Source organism: Rutidosis leptorrhynchoides, chromosome 6 (assembly GCF_046630445.1).
Source record: "Rutidosis leptorrhynchoides isolate AG116_Rl617_1_P2 chromosome 6, CSIRO_AGI_Rlap_v1, whole genome shotgun sequence".
In the NCBI taxonomy this organism is placed as follows: domain Eukaryota; kingdom Viridiplantae; phylum Streptophyta; class Magnoliopsida; order Asterales; family Asteraceae; genus Rutidosis; species Rutidosis leptorrhynchoides.
The window spans coordinates 300,837,706-300,857,533 of NC_092338.1; the positions used below are offsets into that span (position 1 = coordinate 300,837,706).

The 19,828-nt window shown below is 32.3% G+C and overlaps 1 protein-coding gene across 2 annotated transcripts; it reads right to left on the minus strand.

Moving 5' to 3' along the window:
- Positions 1 to 4,639: 4,639 nt before the first annotated feature.
- LOC139855396 (F-box/kelch-repeat protein At3g23880-like) lies at positions 4,640 to 6,422 on the minus strand. 2 transcript variants are annotated; one of them, XM_071844612.1, is made up of 2 exons: positions 5,202 to 6,422; positions 4,640 to 4,910 (listed from the first exon to the last, which is right to left on the minus strand). In XM_071844612.1, exon 1 carries the CDS (start codon positions 6,406 to 6,408, stop codon positions 5,206 to 5,208), a length of 1,203 nt encoding a protein of 400 aa, XP_071700713.1. In that variant the 5' UTR covers positions 6,409 to 6,422; the 3' UTR covers positions 4,640 to 4,910; positions 5,202 to 5,205. The 2 variants fall into 2 exon arrangements, with proteins under 2 accessions (XP_071700713.1, XP_071700712.1); XM_071844611.1 differs by having other exon boundaries at positions 5,192 to 6,422.
- Positions 6,423 to 19,828: the final 13,406 nt, after the last annotated feature.

Consider the following 19,828-nt stretch of genomic DNA (forward strand, 5'->3'; position numbering starts at 1 on the left):
AACGTTTGTTGTAGACACATTGCTAGAAATTAGTCTGTGATTAGCGAAATTATTTTGATTACTTGATAATTTAAGATGTGAGTTGATGAAATGAGGATCGGAAATTAAACAACACCACAATTTGCAAACGGACTTACATCGTAACAGCGATTCAACCGGAAGTCTCGTTAGAATTTCGACGATAATTTCTGAAGGAATTGTAGGAACAGATTGAGTTTCATCGGATGATTGCGCGGTTTTGATTATTTTAGGTTGTTGTTGATGATGTTCGTCTTCGAGTGTCATTTTAGGGTTTCTTTGGTGATTGATTTGGGGGGAAATATGATTCGGTGTTCTGTATGTATTGACTATTGACAGATTTTATTTCACCATATTTTTACAATTTACACCCTTTATGTTTACATAATTATACACTTACATACTCTATATTTACATACTTGTTGCATAAATGATTTTTTAGTTATATCAATTCCTCAAATTGATGACATATATTTACGTACTTTTTTAAACGGCGATATCGACATTGAATGCTCCCATTTGTCACCAACAAACGCGTTAGAAGGAAACCCAAATAACAACGATGTTGGTAGTACCATCGAAGGTTAGAAAAACCTCTAGAAACCTTCTCAAATCGCATTGATGTTGGCAGTACCATCAAAGGTTGGAAACTCCCTACTTTAAGTGAGAATCGAACATGTATCCATCACATGTGAAACCACCACCCGATCATATCGAGAACACATATCAAGAGGAAATCCAAGAAATGAGAAAATCCCTGATGAGATTCGAACACGGGTCACGTACTTCGAAATCTCATGTATGGGCCGGTACCCTGAGCTACGATTGGCCGTGGTTATTTTAGTAATTTTTGTTAAAATACCAATATAGTTATAAAACCAAATGTTTAACATTAGTTAGTTTATTTTGACAAATACATATAGATACATATAGATATTGCCCATGGTTATTTTAGTATTTTCCATTAAGGCCAGTTGTGTCGATGCCCATACCTTTAAGCGCTTCCATTGCACTTGCGGAAGTAGTTGGATTTTGCGGACTGTAAGCGGAACTAGTGGTAACCCCCCAGTACAGTCTGAGATAGGGTAAACTAGATTTCTTCCCTTGTAAGTAGTGTTTGAGGCCCACGGTATTGGGCGAGTCACCTCTGGCGTTCTGAAAGGAGATGTAGGGGCGCATGTTAAGGGTAATGACACGCTTCTCGGAGGCGCCTCTCCGGAACCTCCAGGAGATCCTTTGGTTGCAGGTTTTGGACCCGCTGATGACATCGCTCAAGCTAGTGGAGCCTTTAATGCTTCGAACTTGCTTGTCAATTTCAGTAACTGTAACAACACATGAGAAAAGACAAGTAAATGTAATGGACATAAAGAGAAAATATTAATCAAACCCTTTAACTTAGTTGTCCCACGAGTTTAACACTCCGGACCGAACTACCGTGAATAACCCCGATACGAGATGATGATACCAAAAGGGGTGTTTAAACGTCGACCCACCATCATCGGGTTAGCCAGTCATCGATGGCTCAAGGGTGGTGTTAGGATTTTATGTTTTAAGAACGTTACTTGTAATCGTTAGCAGCTTGTACAATAATCAAGTCCGGCATCGCGGGTAATGTGCTATTAGATCCGGTAGCGTGGTTCAATCTTGTAGAAGACTGATGAGGTTATTGTGTGATGACGAAGGAAGAAGATGGTTTGGAATGAGTTAACAACATTTTTAGTCGAAATGTGTTTGTCCATAAGTGCCACGTAATAGGACAAAAAGAACATGCTTGATCATGGTCATATTATTTTGCCTGCAAAGCTGACAAATGTAAAAGCATACTGTCGGATATGCTTCTTGTCTGCCATAGTTGCTTTGCAGGCTGTAGCGCCGGCTGGCGGACGTACAATGTCGGGATCGTGGCGTGCTATATTTTGTTTGTTTATGCTTTATTTACGGATTGCAGGTTGCAGTCATTCGCGCAGGTTTTATGTCAGCGCATGTTTACCTATGTTGGCGCTCAATGTATTATACTCGATATATAACTGCGCTATTTGGTTGAGCGCTTATGTTAGCTTTAACTGCTGATTAGTCTGTGATTAACACGTGAGCAGCACGTGTGATGCGCTGCACGAGGGATTCAGGTATGTGTATCATTTACAAGGCTCCCTAATAAGAGTCAAACCTAAGACATAATGTTTTCAATGAGACAGAAACCGTGGCAAGTTCAAATTATTGCTATATTATAATCTCTATACATATATCATATATGCTCAATGTACTCGTTACCGATTTTTGAAAAATACTGGATAAATATTGTCAAGTGGTGTTTTGGGTATTGTAGTTCCCTTATTTTAGCTTCACGTGTCATTGCAATTATTTATGACAAATAAACTGCAACTTTGACATCTTCGAGTCGACCGTTAACTCCGATGATAGAAGTCGATAAAATAAGATCATAAGATTAAGAGGAGACTTTGATCTAAACCACTTTTTTCATTCATAATATTAAACCAATTGCTAGATACACATTTATACTAGGAGTACTAGATAGACGGTTACCTGCTAATGATAATAAAACTACTAATTGCTAATAAATTACATGGAATAATGCATACGTAAGCTAAATGCTAAAAGTAACTGCTACTAATTAACTTGCTAGACCACTTTCTAAACCACTAATAATTATGTAAAATGCATGAAATATAGCTCAGCATGGTAGACGTGTAGATGATTCAACCAACTGTCCCTTTTAATTTTACATTATTTCTGACATTCTTGAGTGTACCAGGCTTCACGTGGGCCTATGGCTGTTAATATATTCTTGGGTTGTAACTCGATACCGGGCTGACTTTCCATGGCCCATGTTTGTATCATTTACACTAGATGTTAAGTTAATAATAACAACTAAATGGAAAGTGAAACTAAGAAGAGTTAAATTTTACCTTAAATAAGTTTCATCGTGATTGCTATGTTAAAGACGCAATGGCGGAGCAGGAGAAACCAAACTCCAAAACAGAGAATGAACTATCACAAAAAATCATACACAACCAACAAAACTTTCTCATCATTTGCAGTACACAAATCAAACATCTAGTACTCTGCGGCTAATATAGAAGTCTTGTACCCTTGACTTAGTTAGACTGAATAGTCTTGGTCTAGGTCAATGTCATACTTTGAATATTACACAAAGAACAAGGCCAATTTCTTGACCAAATAGACTTGATTAACAAGACAACAATCGTGATACATGATATGATTCTTTACTAAATCAAATTTTTTGGAAACAAACAGATAATGAGTTTAAAGTGGGCTTCCACAAAACGATCCTTTACAATGTCATAAACTATGCGGACCAAAAAGTATTTTCGTTTTTTTTTTCTTTTCAAGTGCTAGTAACAAATACTCCTGGACTAGAGCAGTTGAATGGCAGGATGGTGATTAAATCAAAAGATAAAGAATTCAAATTGGGGTTCCAGAATCTCCACGATAGAAAAAGAACATAAATAACCTGATTGCCACTAGTACCCTATATATTGATGAACACATGTTAACAAGCTTGTAAATCGAGTTGCATATGAAATGCATTAGAACCCAAGTTTTCAATTTGGATCGATTGGTGAAATGGGTCAAAAATGCCCCCTTTCAACTAGTGCAAAACATTGGGTTTAAACGAGGTAAACATTTGTTTTTGCTGATGTGAATCCCAATTATGACAAGCTTCCTCACTAGGACTAACTGCCACATCAGTACATGATCAGCACTTAGCATTTCCTCGTCAAGACTAACTCAGGATTAAACACTACCAACCATGACATACTTCCTCATAAAAATTAGGACCCATTATGTTATTTAAATAATTAAATGTACAAGTAAAGAAGCAAAAAGTACCATTAATATTCCATGTCTCCTCCCTTTATCTCGTGCTGCAATCTACTTCAGAAAGAAAGAAAGAAGGGTGAGCGAGGCAAGGCGGATCAGGGCGGCCTCAACCACATCACCGTTGGGAGCACTCTAAGAACAAATTTTTAGAGTGCTAAATATGTGTGAAAATTTGACATCCTATATTTGCTCAAACTTAAAAATTTGACATCCTATTAGGAGTTTTTTTTTCTTTCAAAATTTCCAATTATAGGGCAAAGCTAGAGGTGAGGCTGATAAAAAGGATGTGGTAAATATGTGTGAAATATTAATAGTTTTCTTGATACTGATAACATATTAATTACTACACTCCTTCAACTGTTTCTAACCATCTCGTTGATGACAAATGAATACAATGTTTATAATCATTCACGTTACTATAGATGTTATGCACCTTTTAAGAGTCATCACACATTATCCTGCTGTTAAACCAACAAATTAGTCATAAACAGTAGAGATTTAAATAAACAAAATCAACATACCAAGTTCATTTAAACGGAACCGAGTACGTACATTATTCCAAGAAAGGTTAAGCAATATTGTGTAGTCCATAGAAAAAACGAAGGCCAGACCATAGCAAATATGTAATGCTAATATTAACGAATACACAATACCCTTATGAATGTTAACGAAAGCCATCAACACTGTCGTTAAGGAATCATTTTATATTAGATAGTAAAAAGTTGAAAATGACAGTGAAAAGGGCTATGGTGTCGTAGACATGGTGTGGAGTGCCTTACAATATATAATAAAGCTAAGATATAAACTAACATAATTTGCAATAATATTTCTTAAAACAAAGCAAAGCTAAAAGCATCATGCAAAAACGCACAAGCATAAAAGACAAGTTTGTAACTAAAAGAAAAATCAAGAAAACTCAATGCTGCTTATTTGAACTAAAAAAAAAAAGACATGCACTAGCAGGCATCTATAGATCCCTGCATCCAGTAACTCCCCACCAAGCTTGTTACCAAAAGAAATGCCGCTACCTTGTAAAATTAAACCAAACCGATTTTTGTTATTTGATACCAAGATTCATAAGTCATAACAAACACAAGAAAAGCTATTGACTATTATTTACCCAGTTCAAATTACAAGCAATTACTTAACAAACATTTAAATATGGTCAGCACTTTAATATTTGACTTTTCTAAAATCCAAGTATGCAACAATGCAATCATTTTAGGACGGATAGTGAAAATGCAAACTTTTTATGTACATTAATACATAAGAAAAAAAAAAACAAATTTAGACGAGAAACAAGGATTACCTTAACTTACATCATCATAGTTGAATCCGAGGCTTGATGGGTGAGTCGGGTGAAACCAAACTCTCAACAAAAGTGTAAGCTTCACAAAATTTATCAAACTTTTGAATCTCAAAGAGCAAACTATTCTTTGAATCATAAACAACCAATTTTGGCCAACATTTCAACAAAACTTTTCCATCATTTGAAACAAGCAAAGGCATGTAATAACCATCAGGGTCAGTCAAATGCGGAACAGAAACCAATTTAGTCCAAGAATCTTGGTCACCGTAAACCTTCATCACCCATACATCTGCACATTTTCCACGAAAATCACAAACCACACACAACTTTTCTCCCAAAACACCCAACGTCAAATATTTATCCCCTTCATCGTACACAGGTTGCGGAACTTCACCATACGACTCGTTCCCTAAACCAACTGAAACTATAGTCCACGAATACGATGGCCCCAAATCTCGACTCACAAACCAATGAATTGCTCCGTTCAAAAACTTCCCATCATCACCGAATACATTCAGTTGAGGAAAGTCACTAAGTGTCTTCCAATTTCCTCTTCTCAGTGAATATATCTTCACTTCTGTATAACCCGTTTCAAACTGAAACATCACAACAACTTTATAATCATCAGTCAACGTATCATACCCAAAACCATACGACATGTACCAACCAGCCCCCGTTTCAAAATTGCAATACGGCAACCTATTCGATCTTCGTGTACTAGGGTTCCAAATAAACAATGTCTCATCGTCAACAAGTATACATAACAATCCGTTACAAGAACCGACTATCGAAACCGGGTTATTCCGGTATTTTAATGGATAATCGGGCTCGCTTGAAACTGATTTATCGGGGTGTTTTAATGGATAATCGAGCTCTAATACATAGATGGATTTACCATACAACACATCATTAAGGTTACAACTCTTAAGGTTTATAGGCACAGTTCTGAAAACTAGTATATGATTAGCGTAATTATTGCAGTTACTTGATAATTTAAGATGTGAGTTGATGAAATGAGGATCGGAAATTAAAGAACACCATAATTTGCAAACGGACTTACATCGTAACAGCGATTCAACCGGAAGTCTCATTAGAATTTCGACAGTGATTTCTGACATAAGTCTAGGAACAGAATGAATTTCTTCCGATGCTTCCAACGATTCCGCTTTTTCGATCATTTTTGGTTGTTGTTGATGATGTCCGTCTTCGAGTGTCATTTTAGGTTTTTTTTTTTTTTTTTGTTTTAAAAATTGGGGGAAATTGTGATCTCAGTGTCTCGTTTGTGTATTTTATTTTAACGCAAAAATTACAATTTACATCCTTTACGTTTACATGAATGTACACTTACAAACTTGGTTGGTAATCAGCATGTTTGCATGAGGGTCCTCCAACTTTCACACGGCTATAATCATCATCTACAGACTATTAAATTAACTGTTGCACAAATAATTCAAAGGATTTTTTTTTTTATAAGAACTGAATTTGTAACAGCTGGATTTATTAACAAGAAGTTAGAGAACACGAAACACAACAATTACAACGGATATTACCAATAGAAAAGCCAAGAGAGTTCTATAATCAATTAATTAGGGCCCGTTTACTATTGTCTTAATGGGCTGAGGTGTATGAAATACTTATTCGGTAAGTTTGTTGGCCTTTATACTTGGGCCTTAAATTAATGAGATACCTGAACACATAGATTACCTATAAATTTAGAAAATGGCACTTGTCCCCATCTAGCATTTCTTTTCCCAACCTTTCCCAGTACTACTCTTCCCCTTTAATTTTGAGTTCACCTTCTACATTCACAACTTCTTGTGGATCTTGCGGATTCCAAATTCTTCTGTATCAAAACTCATAGATGATTCGGCATTAATACACGACATCACAAGAATATTGAAGATTGATTTTGTATGAATCTCATTACTTTCATCGACTTCAAAACTCTACAACGTGTCAACAACGATATATATGAACACCCTACCCAACGCATCATCGATGACATTGAACAAGTTCTCGATAAAGATTTATTGCTCGTCCGTAAGCATTTGACACAACTGATTGAATTTTTTCTGATAGTTTTTAGTAAATTATTAGGGCTTATAATTTTAACAAAAGATTTAGAGAAGTGAGAGCAAGAAAGTATACAGTTAGTGTATATAGTTGATAGAATCTGACGTCTGTGTTGTTGTTGACGATGTTTGAAAGCAACTGAAACTGTCATTGTTGTTATTAAGGATGACGATGGTTTCTTTAAGAAGTTTATATTACGAGTAATTATTTGAAGAAGATATATTGATATGATAAAAGAGGGCTTGTTTTGTAGCATTATTTGACAAAGAATGAATGAATTACTCCTTTTAATCGTTATAACATAACAATTAAAAGATACAGTACAATACAAGGCATTCCATTAAATAAGGTTATATTAAATGATAAATGATTTATATAATTTAAGGGTAAAAAGAGCTCTGCTTGAGCGTGTCTATGTTTTTCACTTCAAATATGAAGCAACCCATTTTTCTTTACTTTTATGCTTTTGGCTAGACGGTTTCTTATTGTTTAATAACAAACTTGACGTTTATGCTTGTGCATTTCTGGATGATGTTTTTAGCTTTGTTTTGTTTTGAGAAATATTGTGTGCAAATTATGTTAGTTTATATCTTAGTTATATTATATTATATTCTGTAAGGCACTCCACACCATGGTCACGACATCATAGCCCTTTTCACTGCCATTTTCAACTTTTTACCATCAAAATTAACATAGATTTTTCTGACTGTCTTTATGGCTATCGTTAACATTCGTAAGTGTATCGTGTATTGTTTATCGTACATAGTGGTTAATATTGATATCCCATATTTGCTATGGTCCGTTCTTCGTTCTTGCTATTGACTACTACAATATTGCCCATCCTTTCTTGGAAGAATGTATGTATTCGGTTGATCGTTTCTATTTCGATGAACTTGGTATTTTGTTTTTGTTAATTTAAATCTCTCCTAGTTTATGACCAACTCGGACAACCCTAGGATCCACTTTTCAATTCTTCCCTTTAACACGGTGCTTATATGCTGATTAGAATCAATGGTTGAAAATAGAACATTTGGGTAACAAATCAAACCTATGATTTCTAATTCAAGTCAAACCAGAATGTTGGATTTTTGATCCGGTATTTGGAATGGTTATCACGGTTTGTCTTTTAAATTTGGGCCAAGTAATGTGTAAAATATTACACATTATATGTATCCACGTCCAACTTCAAAGGTTTATATTATGTGTATCAAATTTTCAGATATTACTGTATACACCACATAGCCTCTAACAACTAGTAAAACGATTGTTGTGCGAAACACATGTTTTAATAGTGTTGCAGATAATGTGGCTACTTATACGTCTGTCACATCAACAAAAACAAACGTTTACCTCGTGAAGAAGTCATGGGACATACAATGACCGTTTTGTTTTTGTAGGTTGGTCTGGTTTATTACGCTTTCTTTGTGCGTGCCTGTGATGACCCGGGAATTTATGATCAAATTTAAACTTAATCTTAATATGGATTCGACACGATAAGCAAAGTTTATAATGTTGAGTCACAAAACAATTTAAATTGTATTCATGTAATCATTCGAACCTCGACCAAATCCCGACGATTCACGAACCGTTGTGTGTAAGTAAATATGTATGTATAAATATATATTTATATTTGTATATAAGTGTATATATAATATTTTAAAGCAATAAAATATACTTTAAACAATTTGAAATTAAGGAGGTAAAACAATATACAGAATAATTAAGAATTATTAAAAATGAATATATATATATATATATATATATATATATATATATATATATATATATATATATATATATATATATATATATATATATATATATATATATATATATATATATATAAATATACATATGATATTATTATGAACCTATATGGATATAAATGATTTCTGTTAATAAATATTATTATTTTGTATTACATATAAAATATATACATAATAAATATTCAATAAATGTTATCATACAATAATAGCTAATTAATAAATGGTAATGTTTATATATTACAAGACTAACTATAGTTGTTATATTTAATATTATCATTATTAATATTCATATTAATATTATTAGTATTATTAAACTTATAATGTGAAGTTGTTACATAAAATTTGCTATATTATTATTACTATTAGTATTAGTAGTATTAAAATTTATGATATGATATTTATTATAAGTCTCCATCTATTTTTCTATATATATATATATATATATATATATATATATATATATATATATATATATATATATATATATATACACATATAAAATTCACATGCTTGATTAACCCACACACATACACACACGAGATATGCAATGTGCAAATCAACACCCACTTGAATTAATTTTATGTTATCTTTTCTTTTCTCAATCACTTTCTACTTTAATTTTTTTTTCGTACAATCAAATAAACAATTCAATCATAATTCAATCATCCACACTACTCTCCTATTCCTAATTGACATCCCACCATCTATCTAATCTATATATTCTCTTTAGATAATAAAAACATACATATACAAATACATAAACTGCACACCCACCATCCTTTTCTCTTGTTTCTTATGTGAACCATCACCCATTAATCTCCAACCCTTGTTTGATGATCACCATAAAAATGCCATTACCACTTCCATTAGAGTCACCACCAACCCCACCTTCACACTACAACTGTCAATTCTGCTACGGCTAATTGTTTGTTTGCTATTTGAAAACCCTCTGTAACCACCATAGCTCAAACACTCTCACCACCATCAAATAACCACGACTGCAAGATAACTGTTACTGCTGCTGCACTTTATATATTATGTTTCATTCAACTTCTGCTGCAACCATTCAATTTTTGGTTCACTGTTACCATCTGTCACCAAGTCATTATTCATCTTTCACCCCATCGCCTAATACCACCGTAAGACCATTAAACTGGACTGGTAACTGTTTGTTTATAACTGCTACTCGAATCAGGCTGCAGGATAGCCTTCTTGCAGCTACAACTTGCTGCTATGTATGTGTTTCTACTGCAACTGCTATACATGTTATTGCTCAACATAATTAAATAATACAGTATATATTTACAATTCTAAAAGATCAAAATCATAAACAACTATATTTCCTTAATCCAACCATACATACATGAAGCTGTTTTAGTTATGTTTTGACCAAACCCAACCCACCTGCAATTAACACCCTACCAGCCACATGAACCACTGTAAATTTCTACTAATATCAACCAGCAAGTCCACTTTTGCTATAATTAAATTATTCATACTTGCTGGACCACTTATCAACTAACCATCATATGACCACAAGTAATGTCATGTTCCTGTTGAAAATCGAAGCCCTGCAACAAATTACACTATAAATCCTCAAACCAAACATTAATACCTTCAAGCAAATCAATCCATTATTACTGATGATCATCTCCGTGCTTCAATAACCTGCAACCCATAAACGAGGATGATAGCCTATAATGACAAACATATTCATAAAAACCTGGTTACTCTTATTCGATTACGCCACAACTGGTAGTTTTTAATTCCTGTTTGAACACACTCAATCTAGAAACCATAAACTACTGCACGAGTTCAATCCAATTAAAAGAACAGAATATATATAATCGAATGAAGAAATTAAGAGTATCAACGAACCATTTACCCACTGGATTAATCGTTGAATCGATTACAAAGTTGATTGTAGAAGGATGATGATTGAATATATAAATTTAGACTGATGATGATGATTTGTTACCTGATGAATCAACCGAACCGAACCAATCCTTGTGGTGTGATCTGCAGCGAGTGGGACATAGAATTGAATCCTGTGAATAGCTGATGATGAATGATGAATCAAACGACCTCCTTCACATCGATAATTATTGCTTGTTTGATTGATCTGTTGATGAATCGATGACCTGTTACACCTTGATGATGGTTGGATCGATCGATCGAGTAAAGAACCGAAGGTTCAATGAACTGTGTTATTTTCTCTGTATTTCGATCTGATTTGGGGAATATCACTACACTCGCTTCTTTTATTAGGTATTAAGATAAATACAATTATTATTATTATTATTATTATTATTATTATTATTATTATTATTATTATTATTATTATTATTATTATTATTATTATTATTATTATTATCATTATTATTATTATTATTATTATTATTAAAATTTATATCATAATTATTAGTATTATCATTAAATATTACTAGTATTATCATTACAAACATTATTATTACTAGTACTATCTTTATCATAAATATTAAAAACCTTTATTATTATTATTATTATTATTATTATTATTATTATTATTATTATTATTATTATTATTATTATTATTATTATTAGAATTATCATAATTAGTATCATAATTAGTATTATTTTAATCATCATTATTATTAGTATTATTAATATATCAAATGAAGATTTTCTAAAAAAATATATATATATATTTATGACATAAAACCTAACCATATTAATACTTTTATAGTAAATGTCAATTATCTATATAAGATAAATATATCTAATTAAATTATTAATAAGACATATTATATAAAATAACAAATAAAATCACTATTAATATATATAATTGTTCGATTACTATTACATGTATTAATATACATGATTGAATATAGGTTCGTGAATCCGAGGTCAACCCTACAATTGTTCAATGTCGTATTATGTATTTTTACTACAAAATACAATAGGTGAGTTTCATTTGCCCTTTTTACTCTTTACGTTTTTGGGCTGAGAATACATGCAAATGTTTTATTAACTGTTTTACAATATTTATATGCGTGAGTTTCATTTGCCCTTTTTACTCTTTACGTTTTTGGGCTGAGAATACATGCAAATGTTTTATTAACTGTTTTACAATATTTATATGCGTGAGTTTCATTAATCCCTTTTTAAATACTTTTGCAATATATATTTTTGGGACTGAGAATACATGCGCTGTTTTTATAACTGTTTTACGAAATAGACACAAGTAATTGAAACTACATTATATGGTTGAATGATCGAAATCGAATATGCCCCTTTTTATTAAGTCTGGTAATCTAAGAATTAGGGAACAGACACCCTAATTGACGCGAACTCTAAAGATAGATCTATCGGGCCCAACAAGCCCCATCCAAAGTACCGGATGCTTTAGTACTTCGAAATTTATATCATATCCGAAGGAGGATCCCGGAATGATGGGGATATTCTTATATGCATATTGTGAATGTCGGTTACCAGGTGTTCAATCCATATGAATGATATTTTTGTCTCTATGCATGGGACGTATGTTTATGAGAAATGGAAATATGAAATCTTGTGGTCTATTAAAATTATGAAATGATTATTTATGTTAAACTAATGAACTCACCAACCTTTTGGTTGACACTTTAAAGCATGTTTATTCTCAGGTACGAAAGAAATTTTCCGCTGTGCATTTGCTCATTCTAGAAATGAGTCATTCATGGCATATTTCAAAAGACGTTGCATTCGAGTCATTAAGTTCATCAAGATTGTTATTTAATCAATTATAGTAAGATATGTTATGAAATGGTATGCATGTCGTCAACTTTAGATGTAATGAAAGATTGTCTTTTCAAAACGAATGCAATGTTTATAAAATGTATCATATAGAGGTCAAGTACCTCGCGATGTAATCAACTGTTGTGAATCATTTATAATCGATATGGACTTCGTCCGGATGGATTAGGACGGGTTTCTACAGTTGGTATCAGAGCAGAGGTCTTAGCGAACCAGGTCTGCATTAGTGTGTCTAACTGATAAGTCGTTAGGATGCATCAGTGAGTCTGGATTTCGACCGTGTCTGCATGTCAAAAGTTTTGCTTATCATTTCTAATCGGAAATTATCCGATTATCATCCTTAGGAAATCACTTGCTTATCATTTTAGTCTAGACACGTTTTACTGCATTGACTGCATGAATAGTGTATAGACAAAATTCATATCTTAGCGTATCTGCTACTTCATATCTTAGCATATCTGTTACTGTAACTTTGCCTATTGTATTCCGTAGATTCCTCCGTAATTTATGGGATTTTAGTATTATATATGCATATGTAAATTATGTATTACAGGGTACTAATCTACATCCTATAATCTAATTCTTATCGAAAATCTTTCATCCGATCGTACGAGATGAATCCCTCAACCAGTTCGAGTTCCTCAGATTCCGATAGCTATTCCGATAGTTATTCCGGCAGCTATTCCGACACAGATGTTCACCTAAACTTCGAAAACAGCGTCATCAGCATTAATCAACCAATCATCCATTATCAATTCATCTTATGGGTTCGTAGTCGACTTAATCAATGGAAACGCGCAGAAGATGATCCCTTCCACCAACCGAATTCACCTCTTGACAATGAACCTGAAACGTTTACCGGCGAACCTATTCGAGACACCATTTTCAGTCTCATTTCTAGGGTAACTCGACAAGATTATATTCTATCCACAATTCTGAACCTTATTCATCCGCTCGTTCCGACCGACAATCATCCTGGAGTAATAAGTCAACGAACTTCGCGCTCGAATAATCAATTCAGAGAATATGGTGCAAAATGTACCAGCTTCAGCAATATCACCGGCACCAACGGTACCATCAATAGCAGCACCAGTACCATCAACAATTCATGCTTCAATATCATCATCTGTACTTTGAGTATGATCTTCGTTCTACGTATCGTTCTACCTCATTTATCTTCGTTCGACATGACGACTATGTAATCTCTAAAGTTTTAGAGATTATTTATTCTAGTTCCAACCGAAAAGCAAATGAGTTTAATATCATATTAACTCATTAAATCCATGAATACATCTGAAGAAAATATATATGTATATATGTTTTCATAAAGATTGTAATAAAAAAAAAAATTCTCTTGTACAAACTGTTAATGGTGAAAATATTTTAACGGGTAGGTAATACCCGAGAAATATTTAAATTTCACATTAATAAGTTACATTGTACGTTCTTCGAATCTGTTTCAACAGTCATATACTATCCTACTTACATCCACCGATATACGTATCCGTTCACCAAAGAATAACTATTTTCATTCAAATTCAAATTTCATATAAGGATTTTGACATATCAGAATCCAACAAGTGGCATAATGAAGAAAAATGGACACAATAAAAATTGATTAGAAACAGAATAATTAGCAATATGAAATTTTGTTAAGAATCCACGCTAACAAAATCCTAGCTAACTATTCCTAGCTAACTGTTAATTCCGTATTACATTTATTTTATCGCAAATTAATTATCGCAATTTAATTCTCGCAATTTTATTTATTGTTATTTAATTTCTGTTATTTACTTTACGCACTTTATTTATCGTTATTTAATTTATGTTATTTATTTTACGCACTTTAAATATAAGGACACGTATTCAAGGTTTTGACATATCATATCGATGCATCTATATATATTATTTGGAATAACCATAGACACTTTATATGCAGTAATGATCGAGTTCTCTATACAGGGTTGAAGTTGATTCTATAAAAATATATAATTTGAATTGTGATCGAGTCTGAGACATATACACGGGTCACGATACGTATTAATTAATTCGAATATTATATATTAAACTATATATGAATTATTAGACTGTTAACTGTGGGCTATCAACATTGGATAATTAAAATGAATTAAAAATTGATTATAACATATGAAACTAAACAATTCTTCAAGTTTGCCACTTGATTTCATTTTAAACCTCATTTGTATCTTGACGATTACAATCTGCGTTCAAACCTTTCATTAATCTTGAAAACACCTCAATCGAGAGGATGAATCAACCGCACTTCATCTACGGAAGGAAAGATTTATGCATATAGTTATGCACTTGAAAACACTCGGAACCTGAGTAAACGTTTAACACGTATCTGTGCTAGCTCCTTTGTCGTTGTTATTACTGAAAATAACTTTGTATTTCCTTTCCAAATTAGCCAATTTGGTCACAGCTCCAACAAGTTAACTTCAACTTTTCACTCGGATTAGCTTATTATAACCCTGATATATAAGTTACCTTTCGTCATCGATACCAGAAAACCGTTTATATCTCACTACATTAGCAGTAAACTTACCAGCAACATCATTGATCTTTGACTTTATGAAAAGTTATTATATTCATTGAAATCCTATTATCTACTCATCTGCATCTGATAACGAGAATTACCGTACCAAACACCGAGAATCAGCAATCAATATTTTGAAATCCCGCAGCATTTCTACATCAATAGTTATATGTATACATATAACAACTACCTCCTAGAATTACGATCTTTAATTCTGAAATTTTGAAAAGGCACCCAGTTTACGAATCGATACTCTGAATATTGAAAAAGTTGAATAAAGCAGCAGAACTGTAGACAACCGTAAATGACCTTAGTCGTCGAAAGTTTGATGATAAAGAATAGTATGTTGGAAAAGCTCAGAAAAGTTGGAACTGGAAAACGGATTGAGCTAACCACGTAGGAGACCAACGTAGGAGACCAAGGACAAATACAAGGACCAAACCCTATATTCAAAGAATTCAGGTAATTCTGAATCCGATGAAATCTTTAGAGAATATCTTGCTCCGAAGTCATGTTAAAATCTTGCGGAAAATCTTTCTCCATCAACCATCGAACTTAGAAATTCCAAAATATCATCATTAATATCTTCGATATTTCTGAGGATATTTTCAAAAATATTCTCGTCCGAAATTATATACCTCTTCGTGCTTCCTGTGTATCATTATATTGGAAACATTCAAGAGAAAATTTAGTACTGAAAAGCAGGTTATGCGAAACTATGAAGAAAGCCGTGGACAAATTACAAAGAATAAGTTTGACTTCAAAGAATCTAAATGATTCAATGTCCGTTGAAGTCTTTAGCGAATATTTACTCTAAACCCTTGCAGACAATAGTCTCCATCATTCTCTGATCTTAGATATTCAAAGATATTAGCGTATCTTTCATTATAAATATCCTCCATATTTCAGAAGATATTTTTAAAATTATTCTTTTCTGAAATCATTAATCTCTTCGTGCTATCAGTGTTACATCATATAGAAACTGTTAGTTTCTATATTATGTAAACTTTCGAGTCTAAAATATGAATGTTTTTGAAGTAGTGTTGGGAACTGATGCACGAGTTAGTATAATATAATAACACTTGATCAACGTAATTATATTACAGTAAGTCATGCTGAGTTTCTAATGAAACGTGATGATGGTTCACAGTAGATCATACCGTCATCATGTGTCATGTTACATAACTCTTTCATTCTACTTAACTTCTGAACATATCAAGAAAATGTATTCTTGATGGATCTATCTTCCGTCATGTTGATAAATTTGAAAATCAAATCGTGCTATCACATTCTTTCCTGCTTAGAACATTATAATCATTCAAAACTCTATATCTACGAATTCTGGACCATTATTCGCTTAATTTAAAGTCGGGAAGAAAAAACAAAAGAATGAATCTCCGAAATAGAAATGGGGAGTATAAATCACAGCAAATAGGAGAGAGCATTAACTGTGAATGACAATGATTATTAAAGACAGAAGCAGGGACTTTGAAATTTAAAGGAAAATATAAAGCCCTATAACAACACATAAATTACAAACCGTGTATGTCAATGTTTATCGCAACATAAAGACACGGGAGAATTAAAAACACTATAACCCCAAGGGCGAAGTAGAAGAAAGCAGATTCCCCTGGTGGAAGTTGGAAAAGGAGAATGATTGTAGCAATAGAAAGGAGAAGGAGAAGGATCAGAACTGGATTAAGCATTTTCACAATCTTTTGGATGTATGAACTAAAAAAAAAGCATAGGAATGGTGAGAATAATGGAACGGAAGAGCTTAATTGATAGTGGAAATATCAGACAGAGTAATCGAGGTAGATCACCGTATTTATTTAAAGAGATCTTAATTCCCATAAATCCCGAAGAATCGGATCTTATAGATTTCCAAGATTTTCTTTTAAATCTCTTGAATTCCAGAATTCAACCAAGACAACGTCAAAAGTTAAGACGCACCTTATTTTCTAAATTCAACCCTGACTCTGTCAAAAGTTAAGACGAATCTTTACTTTTCCTATTTCAATCTTTTACGATAGTTTCACTCATACGCTTCAAGTAATTGAATCGTTTTATCCAAATTATTCAATGGTGATAAAACTCTATTTATCAACTCATATTCGTCATGAAAATATTTTTATTGTTAGCCATTACCACCTCACTCAAATTTCGGGACGAAATTTATTTAATGGGTAGGTACTGTGACGACCCGGGAATTTCTGATCAAATTTAAACTTAATCTTAATATGGATTCGACACGATAAGCAAAGTCTATAATGTTGAGTCACAAAACAATTTAAATTGTATTCATGTAATCATTCGAACCTCGACCGAATCCCGACGATTCACGAACCGTTGTGTGTAAGTAAATATGTATGTATAAATATATATTTATATTTGTATATAAGTGTATATATAATATTTTAAAGCAATAAAATATACTTTAAACAATTTGAAATTAAGGAGGTAAAACAATATACAGAATAATTAAGAATTATTAAAAATGAATATATATATATATATATATATATATATATATATATATATATATATATATATATATATATAAATATACATATGATATTATTATGAACCTATATGGATATAAATGATTTCTATTAATAAATATTATTATTTTGTATTACATATAAAATATATACATAATAAATATTCAATAAATGTTATCATACAATAATAGCTAATTAATAAATGGTAATGTTTATATATTACAAGACTAACTATAGTTGTTATATTTAATATTATCATTATTAATATTCATATTAATATTATTAGTATTATTAAACTTATAATGTGAAGTTGTTACATAAAATTTGCTATATTATTATTACTATTAGTATTAGTAGTATTAAAATTTATGATATGATATTTATTATAAGTCTCCATCTATTTTTCTATATATATATATATATATATATATATATATATATATATATATATATATATATATATATACATATAAAATTCACATGCTTGATTAACCCACACACATACACACACGAGATATGCAATGTGCAAATCAACACCCACTTGAATTAATTTTATGTTATCTTTCATTTTCTCAATCACTTTCTACTTTAATGTTTTTTTTCGTACAATCAAATAAACAATTCAATCATAATTCAATCATCCACACTACTCTCCTATTCCTAATTGACATCCCACCATCTATCTAATCTATATATTCTCTTTAGATAATAAAAACATACATATACAAATACATAAACTGCACACCCACCATCCTTTTATCTTGTTTCTTATGTGAACCATCACCCATTAATCTCCAACCCTTGTTTGATGATCACCATAAAAATGCCATTACCACTTCCATTAGAGTCACCACCAACCCCACCTTCACACTACAACTGTCAATTCTGCTACGGCTAATTGTTTGTTTGCTATTTGAAAACCCTTTGTAACCGCCATAGCTCAAACACTCTCACCACCATCAAATAACCACGACTGCAAGATAACTGTTACTACTGCTGCACTTTATATATTATGTTTCATTCAACTTCTGCTGCAACCATTCAATTTTTGGTTCACTGTTACCATCTGTCACCAAGTCATTATTCATCTTTCACCCCATCGCCTAATACCACCGTAAGACCATTAAACTGGACTGGTAACTGTTTGTTTATAACTGCTACTCGAATCAGGCTGCAGGATAGCCTTCTTGCAGCTACAACTTGCTGCTATGTATGTGTTTCTACTGCAACTGCTATACATGTTATTGCTCAACATAATTAAATAATACAGTATATATTTACAATTCTAAAAGATCAAAATCATAAACAACTATATTTCCTTGATCCAACCATACATACATGAAGCTGTTTTAGTTATGTTTTGACCAAACCCAACCCACCTGCAATTAACACCCTACCAGCCACATGAACCACTGTAAATTTCTACTAATATCAACCAGCAAGTCCACTTTTGCTATAATTAAATTATTCATACTTGCTGGACCACTTATCAACTAACCATCATATGACCACAAGTAATGTCATGTTCCTGTTGAAAATCGAAGCCCTGCAACAAATTACACTATAAATCCTCAAACCAAACATTAATACCTTCAAGCAAATCAATCCATTATTACTGATGATCATCTCCGTGCTTCAATAACCTGCAACCCATAAACGAGGATGATAGCCTATAATGACAAACATATTCATAAAAACCTGGTTACTCTTATTCGATTACGCCACAACTGGTAGTTTTTAATTCCTGTTTGAACACACTCAATCTAGAAACCATTAACTACTGCACGAGTTCAATCCAATTAAAAGAACAGAATATATATAATCGAATGAAGAAATTAAGAGTATCAACGAACCATTTACCCACTGGATTAATCGTTGAATCGATTACAAAGTTGATTGTAGAAGGATGATGATTGAATATATAAATTTAGACTGATGATGATGATTTGTTACCTGATGAATCAAC